This window comes from Galeopterus variegatus, unplaced genomic scaffold (assembly GCF_000696425.1).
Source record: "Galeopterus variegatus unplaced genomic scaffold, G_variegatus-3.0.2 Scaffold1232, whole genome shotgun sequence".
Taxonomy (NCBI): Eukaryota; Metazoa; Chordata; class Mammalia; order Dermoptera; family Cynocephalidae; genus Galeopterus; species Galeopterus variegatus.
Window position 1 is genome coordinate 282,054 of NW_007727343.1, and position 11,031 is coordinate 293,084.

An 11,031-nucleotide genomic window follows, 5' to 3' on the forward strand; every position below is an offset into this window, starting at 1 on the left:
TGAAGGACGTGCATTATTCCAACAGGCTATCTTCCCAGATACCACGTGACAATCCTGCTGATTTGGAGCTAAATTTATTCCCATAGTCACTCAATATTCTTGCCCAAAATAAAGTAAGATAAAGTCAAAGCATATGTTAGAATTTAAGCCAAGTTATTACTTGTCATCTTCATAAATTTTGAAAAGATTGTCCACCCAAATCAGATGCTAGTAATAAAGAGGAGGAAAGAAAACCAAAAGAGAGAGAAAAGAAAGTAAAATTAGGAAGCACAGAGACGTAAGAAAAATGTCAGGGAAAGCAATGAAAAGTGAAAGAGAAATGAAGGAAAAAAAGAAGAGAAAACGAGTAGATTTAGCAGGAAAGTCCCTAAATATTGCATGGACTTTCTAGATCACAGGCAGCCACGTGCTGTCCCCTGAGTCACACCGGCTTGTGGGAACAGCCAGGTCAGATGGGCTATTCGGTTAGAGTTAAGCTCACGTTCAAGGCTAAAGGGAGAAGTGCTGATCCTTCTGCTTTCTGCCTGGCCTACTCCAGCCAATTCTTAAAATTTCTACACATATTTTCAATATGCTGCAAAGAATACGTGTCTTCTGCTCTCATACAGACAGAACCCAAATGTTGGCATGAAAAGAAATGAGACTTTGGAAAGTAGATCTTCACCTCACAAACATATGGGAAAAAGCTTTTTATAACATCTCTGAACAACAGGAAAGGAACACTTGGGCTAATTCTTCTCTTTAAATACACTTTCAATTTGTTAAGTTACTCAGTGACTCTTTCAACTGAATGTCTTTTCCAAAACTTCCAAGGACTTCGTTGGCATTGACAAATTTTATTCTCTACTAGGAGAGAGCTAAGATATATTGTGAGCTCAATCTGAGGTTAGGAGGAGGGCAGTTTCCTGTGAAAACTTATTTTTTCTGATACTGTTTTGTCAGTTTTATATTCCCATATTGTAAGAATGAACCAACAAAGCTCATTACTTACTTTTTTAAAAAAAAGTTAATCACCAAGTTATCAAAAATTTCTTCTTATTAGTGGGCTTCTGATTCCAGAAATTTAAAATACTATTATTGGTCTATCTGAAAATGTCACACTCAAATTTATTCAAATACCTTCGTTCTATAAATCTCTGAAAACAACAGGAGTACTTCATACCAAACTTAAAAAAAAACTGCAAAAAAGTTTAAAATGATAAGCTTAAGAAACAGAGTAAGACTAATTAAAGAAATACTAAAAAGTATGTTTGCAGCCTTAATAGAGAAAAGGGCCTTCTAAGCAAGACACAAAACTTAGGTAAAAATGATAAACAGATTTGCGTCTATGAAAAGGTAAATCTTTTTTTTGCCCACGATACTATGAACAAGTCAAAAGACTAGAAGAAAATATGAGCAACATAAATAAAACAAAAGTAAAATACATAATTGATAAAGTATGTTGACAAATCAGCAATAAACTTTTCTTCTTATTCTTCACAGTATAAAGATGCATAATTTTATTATTAATCAAAATATCATTTTAACCAAAATCAGCAAAAATATAAAAGATGGATAATAACCACTATTGGTGAGAGTAATAAACAAGAGTACTCTCATGTACTGCTAGTGGAGAGTAAATGAGAGAGGCGTTTCTGCAAGGTAATCTCCATGTTTGAAATAAACACCCCTTTCCTCTCAGCAATCCAAGTATCTATCTTTACACAGAAGATACCATTCGAAAGAGTTTTCTGAAAACTTGGTAAAAACTTAAATGTTTATTAAAAGAAGAAAAGTCAAAAAAAATCACAATCCATCAATAATCATAATGACAGCAGTAGATATTTATATTGCAATTATGAAATGCCGAGAACTTCCCCAAGTGCTTCACCTGTGCAAATTCAGTTTGTCTTCCTGACAACCCCGTAAGGTAGGTGCCGTTATTATCCCATTAGAGATGGGAACTTGAGGAAAGAGGGGATGAGATACCTGCTCAAAGTCATCACACAGTTTGTAATACACAGAGCCAGGTTTCAGATCCGAGTAGCCTGAGACCACACAACTTGGAAATACTATTAAGCAGTATCCACAGCTGTAGGAGATGCCCAGGTACCGATACAGAAATACCTGGAAGGCAAGCTGTGACCTTAACAAAGATGCAAAAGAGGATTGGTATTATTTCTTTACGGAACCCAAAAGCTATATATTTGATTACCTATATAATAATTGAAGCTATGCTTCCTGGATGGTTAAAAAAGTGATCTCTAGCAGTTAAAATTGTATGGCAGTGGTAGGAGAGGGTGATGGGAACTTCCATTTTTACTTTATATATTTTTAAACTGCTTGAAATTTTGAAAAACAATAGTGCATTCATTTGTTACTGTTATAATTTTTCGATGTTATTTTTCTTTTTAAAAAAGGTGGGGGCGGAGGGTCATATGGAAAACAGTTTGTCCTTACAGATGTTTCTACAACTGTGTTTCTGGCTTTCAGTCACATTTTTCCCTTTTAAAAGTCGATCCAAATATCTGTTAATTCACCCTCCTAAACTTTCCAGAATTGTTTTCAGCTCATATAAAAAGCTTTCACCTTCAACCTTTTTTAGCTTTGGCCCCACTATGTTTATGACTATTTTTAAATAACCAGATTTTTGGTTGCTGTTGAAAGACATTTAGAAGATCATTTATAAGAGCAGAAATTTAAACTGTGAGCCTTGTATCTGGAGTTAAGAAAACCTGGATCGACCTCCTCAGGCAGTGTGGCTTTTCAGTTTTTACTTATTGGAAACTTCTAATGCTCAAATAGCAGAATCGAATTAGAATAGGGTGGTTTGCTACAAGGATAGGAGGCCTCAGACGAAATCTGTGCAGGCTATCAACACTGAATGAGAGAAAAAGCTTCCTAGAGTCACTAAGATCTTTAACTCTCGAGGACAAAAGATGCATCAATACTCAGGGAATAAATATCACATGCGGACTTCCATCAGAAAATCAAGCAACGCAAAGCTAGTAGCCAAACTATTCTCCGCCAGCGCAATGCATGCCAGGCCGCCTCCTCCCTGCTGGCTCCCTTCTATTTTTCCAACCCTGTGCACCATCAGCGCCACAGGCAGGGCTCCCGACGTGGAGCACTCTTTGAAGACTTGGCAGCCTCATGCCCCTTGCTGCTTCCACTTCCCCTTCCCAGGCACTTGGACACCTTCAGTGCAGAGAGGGAGCCAGGAAGCAACGTGAGAGCTCAGTGCAGGACCTGGTCACAGCACTAGCGAGGGCAGTCAAAGGCCTGCTTCCCTGTTTCTTTAACAGTAAAGCTACTCTAGAAAATTCTTTGAGCCCTATTTCAGTGAAAACTAAAATTAAAATAAATCAGAGGCAGCCCTAGAAGAAAAGGGATTAAATTATACATTTACATATGGGGGATTGATAGACCCATAGATTGAAATATATTTGTTATACATTCTATACATGCATATCAAGCACACATATGCACAATCCTTATACGGATGGCCAACCACTACCAGAGGGGCTTTATTTGGGATTCTACAGTTATGGTAATTACTCAACCAAAAAGCGATAGGACAGTGTAAAGGCATAGAAATGAACATGGGAAAATGGACCAGGATAAATTCTACCTCTTGATGTCTTTATTGAAACAGGGCCAGTGGCCTATTGGACACTAGCAAGAAGAAGCTTAAACTGTGTCCCGCAATAACGAAAGATAAATTCTAGGTTAACAGCAAGATATGAGACACCATCTGGCGCTTCCGCCTACCTCAGAGCTGGACAAAAACACATATTCTGAAGTCATCCATTCAAAGGCAGAGAGGTATGATTTCAAGATATCCATGTGCAAAATGGAAAGTCAAAGCGAATCCTCCAAATTTAATAATAATTGTTTAAAACAGTGTGTGAAAACCTACATACCCCAAGACAAAGCCTGGACAAAATGACCTCTCGTCTATGGCCATTACCTATCCGAAATAACTGAAAAAAATGAAAAGAAGAACACAGGGCACTTTGTCCCCTACGGAGTCTTGAAGAAGCCTCAGAATGGTCTGTCTTTAACCAGTCACGCTAGCCATTCTCCAAACATTAACTGTTTTCCAGTTACAACACTAAACTAAACTAAGTGGGTGAAGCTGAAAATTCTCTCTGATCATCCAGTCAACTAATTATTAATTATTAATTATTGATGTACTCGGTGCCAGGCCTGGCTTGGGCACTGGGTGAGTAAAGATGCCCAAGACGAGAGTGAATGCCACCGCCACGGAGCGCACCGTCTGTGCCACCTGCCCTGGACTGTACCATCAGCATTCGGTTTACAGTGAATGGACAAGGGGAAAAAAACTGATGACGCTCACAGTCCCATGGACCTGTCTCCAAGGACAACACCACAGCTCACTGGTTGTCTCCTCAAATCCAGGTTTAACTCATTACTCTGGAATTTAGAGATCACCTTCCCATGAAAGCAAGGCCATAAATAATGTTTGGGGTCTCGGGTCGATCTGTAAAACCTGAGTTGCCTTGCATTCAGCTGTAGTGTGATCTTAAAAGGTTTCTGGTTTGTGTTAACCTGGGCCCTTCACATCAACAGTATTAAACTGTAGTTTATAATCTGGAAGTTTCTACTACAGATTGAAACAGTCAACACTGGAGATAAACTGCAATGCCAGGGATGGGCAAAAAGCTGTGTCTCTGGGTGGGCTGGCAGTCACTGTCTCGATCTGTCTCCAGGAAGAGAGAAGAAGATGGGGTTAGAAGCTCCCCGGAGACGCTTGCAACAGCCAGGACCACATTCGGCAGTGCCCGTCTGCACACCCACCACTGGCCTCTCACAGCGTCTGTAGTTCCGGCCAAGGGCACGTGTGCACAATGCACACCACTGCTACGCAGAAACCACGACTGACATATTGCCTGATTATTTCAAGAAGTATAGAAGTATTTTTGCATTTTCTTCCTGTTTTAAGACATATGTACTCCAGCGGTAATCCCGGTTCTAACCGCATTTAAAGCACACTAACTTACATTGATTTTTAAACACCCCTTTTTATGCAGTTTCTTTTGCACTCAGTGCATAAGCCGCATCCTAATTTCTAGACTCCCAAAGATTATCGACTCAGTGTCTGGCTCATAAAACAACAATCTCAGCCCAGGCCTGTTTTGCCTACAGCATGCCACAGATAGGCATGCAGCCAAAAATAGAAAAGTAAGCTATTCTAAACAAGCATGTGAGTCTCTAAGACAAAATTTCTAAAAACAATTCTATTGTGTTTAGAAGTAAGGCAGCAAAACACACAATATGGTAGTTACTGCCTGAACGAAGTCACCTGCTGGCTCTGTGGCAGGCAAAGCAAACTCTTCCTTACAATTCATTAAGGATACCCTCAGGTGCTCTAGTGACAACCACCCCAAGTCATCCGAACAAAATACTGCTTCAGTTTTAGTGCTGGGGTCTCAATATGAAATGCAATCTTCTCTAAAACAAAATGTCTTTTTTATCCTTCACTGCCGCACTACAGAGCAGGTTGACATTTACAGATAATTCTGTCTGTGGTTTTCCTAAACCAAAGGAGGGGAGGGGCTCCTAAATTTTGTTCTATAGATTCTCGAAGCTTTTGTGGAGCTCCCAGAAGGACCTAAACACATTCTCTCTGCAGAACTCATGGGATGAAAGATCTCGAACTAAACCCTTCAAGACAGAAAATTGTACTTCTAGGACCTGATACTCTCTGGTAAAATCTATGCTTGGGGACATCCAGTCCAGGTACCTTTATGGAAAGAAAGCACCTGATAAAAATGAGAAAAACAAAATCCTCTGGGAGGTAGACTTTACACAGACAGCAGCAGCCCAGCCCAGGCCGGGTGCCTGCCGAAGCACTGGGACCCAAAGGTCTACAACGCAATGACTGGGTTTGGTTTGCGGTGCCTCCCCAGCAGCTGTCACACTCAGGAGACCCGGGAGCTCACGTTCATAGCACAGAGCAGGGCTTCTCAGAGAATGCTTGGGCGACAGCAGAATCAGGTTCCCCCAGAAACTGTGAGAAATGCCAGTCTCAGTTCGCCCCAGACCTACTGCATTAGACACTCCAGGAAGGGCCTAGCGACCTGTGTCTCCACAAGTCCTACGAGAGTTTGTGGTGCACAGTCAAGTCGAGAACCACTGCCACGAGATGAATTAAAATCACTGTGGCGTAGTCTCTCTCCCAAGCCTCATCTATAATTGGAAAATGAAAGATCTTTTCTCTTCCTATAGCAATGTCAAGGGTCAGCAGACCAAGGGGAAATCAGGAGAAGATTTGGGGGAGACTTTCAAGCCCAAATTTAGCACGACTCACTCACTTCCATCTTAGGAATCTCAGTGGTGGCCATCAACAAAGGGAGAGAAGGAAACATAAGAAACAGGCCTGATCCTCCCCAGAGCGCAGTTCACGCTGGCCCACTTACTGCTCATTAGACATTCCCTTCCAGGTACACGAGCACCATTAACGGTAAGTCTAATAGACCATTCAGATAAAGGAAACCCTCCAGACGTGCTCTCCAGCACAGCTAAGACACCGCTTAAACCTTCCACACGCCCCCCTACTTAACACTTACAAACAGTGTAAGTGTTACACCCGTAAGAGGCCACACAAAATACAACAATAACGTACTAGCCGATACATAAGTTTAAACATCTCAGTAAACACTTTTAAATCATTGAAACTCTTTACATTTTATGTAACAAGAATATTTATAAAACTTTTTCCCCCTAAAATTAACTTTCAGTCCTCTAAAAAAAACCAGTTACCTATTCATGGACAGTAGAGTTCCTAATTTTTAATTCAGCCCTGAGAATTTTTCCACTCAAAAAAAAGAAGCCATTCATTCACAAAACTTCCATGTCCTGCCAAATGGCTATTCTTATTTTGCTTCCCAACTCTGTTGTTTAGATTTCAAAAAATTAGAATCTGTAAAAGCAGTAGCAACACCCACAGCATACCACTGGAGACGTGGAACTCCAGTGCAGGCAGGAAGCACCCGTCTGTACAAAACACGCGCGTCCACGCTGCCCTATTGCCACTGTGCCTTGCCTGCCTTTCTGAAGCAGAGGAAAAACCGAGCACCGTTTATTTGCCTATTTCATTATTAGTCTCTTGATACTCAAGAAACCAGTTCTGCATCTTCCGGGACAACTGTCCTCATGGGAAAGTGAGTACTGCTAAGTAATCAACGTTATTTTGCTCTGTCTTAATTTGTAGTATCGTGCCCTTGTTGCTGTTTTTTTTAGCCTTAAAACCTAGTCATCGAGAATCTAGCTGCTTCCTTCTTTAGTGGTAATTAGCATTGGTCACAAGCCAAAAATGATGCAACATGAGAAGTAAAATAAACACAACCTTTCTTACCTTTCATGCCAAACTTGGAGTGTCTTGCCAACTTCAGCAGAAACAGCATTACCAGCAGACAAAATCCCACCACCGATGCAATTACCACCACAGCATAGACCTAGGGAAAGGAAGAGAGGGCAGGTATAACCTTGCTAATTAGCTACCTACAACCATATGAAAACGATGATGAGGCTGATGACAGTTAATATCCACCAAACACCTACGACTCGCTCTCACAACAGCTTCACATATATCAGTTCATTTAACCTTTAACAACCCTTCGTCTAAGGCAGTGCCTCTCTGGAGACACTTGGCAATTTGGGGTTGTCATGACTGGGGGACGGTCACCTAGCACCTAGTGGATGGAGTCCGGGGGTGCTGCTAAACATCCCGCAGTACCCAGGACAGCACCCCCCAGACAAGAAATTATTCGTCCCGAAATGCCAATAGTGCCAACGCTGAGAAACCCCACACTGGAGCTGCCCTTCTGTCTGGTATAAAGAATGCTAACTTCCAAGCAAATGGCTGCTTTACCAGGCCAGCCCTGGAATGAGGATAAGGCTGAACAGATCTCCCAGCCAGTGCACGGAATGAGGCGAGGAAGGAACCTCTGCTGTCTCGAGCCGCTAAGATGTGGGGTTTGTTACGGCGGCATGGCACATCCTGGCCGATACACGCAGCCCACGGTGAGAGGCAGCACGCAGTGGGGATTAGTAACAGGGCTCCTTCTGAGCATAAAACACAGGTTTCTCACTCTTTAGCTGCACAGCTTCAGAATGACTAAACATCATTCTGCGTGTGAAACGGGGAGTATTATAATTCTACCCTGTAGGTTGTTGTAAATCCTCAATGACTTAATGAAGATAATAGGCTTGAAACAGTGTCTACCACAATAAATAATAAATTAATGCGAGCGATGATGATGATGATGATGATGATGATGATGATGATGGTGGTGGTGAAACTAAGATTTAGAAAAATTAAATAGACAGCTCATGGTCACACCTCCCAAGCCTGAGATTTGAACCAAAGTCTGTCTATGGACAAGACCTGTGTGCTGCATCTCCAAAGATGTGGTTGGGCATAAAGGCAGGAAAATAAAAACACATGGCTAGTGGCTAATCCTCCCAGGATGCTGTCTCAATGTCAGATGAGGGCAGCATTTAATAAGTCAAAAGGCACAGAAAAGGGCCATGCCAAGCACTTGGAGCAGAGGGATGGCAATTCTATCCTGAGGAACTTTATCTGTGAGTGGCTCTCTCAGAAAATGCTTCCACAAGTGTTTGAGTCCAGACCTAAGTTTATATCTGCCACCTATACACAGACGAAATGGTAGCAATTCCGACAAAGCTAACTATGGATCAGCTCATTCTAACCAAAACCATTTCCCTAAAGTCACCTAATGATTGGGTTTTTTTAAATCTTTATTTCTAACTAATGTTTTCATGGGAAAGAGATCAGAGTTTCTTAGCTATAAGTTTCTCCACCTTTATTATTAAATTCCAGATTTCTACAGGTAGAAGGGGAATATCTAACTAAACAAGTGCAAACTCCGTTTCGTAGATAAGAACTGGGATGGAGAGAGGTTAGAGGACTTGCCCAAGTCCCCAGCCTCTCGGCAGTACCACAGCACAGTCTCCCGCATTTTGGAAAGTCCTTGGCTGGGATGGGCCCTGTGTTCACAGGACGCCTCAGCTGTACTCACAGCTGGAGCACACGCTTCGCTTCTGCAAGCTTCTCCCCTTGAGATGATAAATAACACATGCCCTACCTTCCCTATGACTTACCGTGTAAGCCAACCTGGAAAATCAAAAGGGGGCTCTCCTGCTGAAAAGCAGCTAAGGACCTACAAACAAATATTCAATCCTATAGAAGTCATTCTAAGTTTAAATCCTTTAATAAACAAAGACTCCTGCGACCATGAGAAAAATCACTTCCTCAAAAATGTATTCATTGATAAACACGGAGTTTTGTGTACTGTGCACGTGCTGGGATAGGGGTGATCTCTTATGTGGGAGACAAGCATGGGCGAGTCTGGTTGGCTGGTTGGTGGACGGGTTGGTTTTCCTCTAAGAGAGAATATCTGTCAGGACAGACAAAGGGGATCTGTCCTTCCCTGCAAATCCCACGAGGTACATGAGGGGCACTTTTTGGACTGCAAAAGACGGGTTGGTTTTCCTCTAAGAGAGAATATCTGTCAGGACAGACAAAGGGGATCTGTCCTTTCCTGCAAATCCCACGAGGTACATGAGGGGCACTTTTTGGACCGCAAAGTTTGGACTGCAAAAGTCAGGGTCTGAGGTTGTCTTCTGGAAGCCCTGACAAAACCTTTAATTTTTGTACCAGCTCCCCGGCTCTGAAACTCCTCTTCTAATCTAATAACCCCTCCCTCTGATCAGGGACCATTTATGCATCAAATATCTGAAACACACATAACTTTAAAATTTTCTTTAAATTCTATAAAACATGACCTTGCCCTTCTCATACAGATTTCTAGGGGCCTCAGGCAGAGTCATGATGCACAGACATTCCACAAAGATTCCTGTAACTGATTGTGCCTTCTGGTGACCATGCCATAGATGGTTCAAACATCACTGAGATATGCCAACCAGGGGCTTAAATTTATCATTTGTATTAAAAAAGAGAAAACTGAGTTTGACATACAATTTTTAGTCACTGGGATACTTAAACACCTGTGGGCTTAAGACATGTTGCTTGGATTTCTTTCGTACACAAACAACTTTCTCAAACCAAGAAACATGAAATGGTTGGTATGAGATGACAAACTGAAATGAGCGTGTAAGGCAGGAAGCGGCAACCACTCTGCACTTGGCTTACTGTGGCCTTTGCTCTTGCTGTTTCCATTTAATCATCTTGGGAACGTGTCTGTGTCTATACTGGGTATGTACACTTTGGGTTGCAGCTTCACTACATGTGTCAATGAGCCTCCCGTTCCCACTGCCGTGGCCTTGGTTCAAGTACGCATCACATCTCCTTATCACTGTACCAAATCCCTAACTTCCGATAGCCGCACTAATAGCCTCACTTCCAATCTGTCTGTTCTACAACCGATTCTGTAATGTTCACCGTAAGTCTAGTCGGTCTGCAAGATTTCTTGAGTGCCGACCAGGTGCCAGGCAGTATTCTCAGGAGGTTAGGAATACAGCTGTGAAAAGCATGGACCAGGTTGCTTATACTAAAGGATCTGGCGAAGTGACAAAAACATTAAACAAGTTAAGAAATAAATAAGGTAATTCCAGACAATGATGATTGCTCAGCAGAACATGAAAGAGCGTCATGGCTGCCTGCGTGCCACCTAGTTAAAGTTACACGATGACCACCGGGAATCGTGTGCCTTGCAGGAGGAAACACAATGTCAAGCGTAAACCTGGAGTATTCAAGGCGGCACTAAACAAGACAGGGGGTGGGCATGAGAAGAGTGTGGGGGATGAAGCCAGAGAGGAGGCAAGGACAAGATCAGGTAGGGCCTCATCAGCCAAAAGTTTGGCTTTTATAATAGAAGTTTTATCACAAATGCGTTGAGAAGACTCTGAGAACTCAAATAAAAAAGTGATCTTATTTGTGCTTTAAAAAGTTCACTCAGGCTGCTGTGTGGAGAAAGACCAGAAGATGACACGAAGGGGAGAAGGAAGCCAGTCCGGAGGCTGCGGCGGTCACCCAGGAAGGGC

General features: G+C 42.1%; 1 protein-coding gene across 5 annotated transcripts in view; it reads right to left on the bottom strand.

The window, feature by feature from the left end:
• Positions 1-11,031, bottom strand: part of NTRK2 (neurotrophic tyrosine kinase, receptor, type 2) — a 358,258-nt gene that overhangs the window by 269,344 nt on the left and 77,883 nt on the right. For all 5 annotated transcript variants that reach the window (XM_008575751.1, XM_008575752.1, XM_008575754.1 and 2 more), the window contains exon 11: positions 7,361-7,460. In XM_008575751.1, the coding sequence (XP_008573973.1) occupies positions 7,361-7,460 (100 nt within the window). The remainder of the gene's footprint in view (positions 1-7,360; positions 7,461-11,031) is intronic.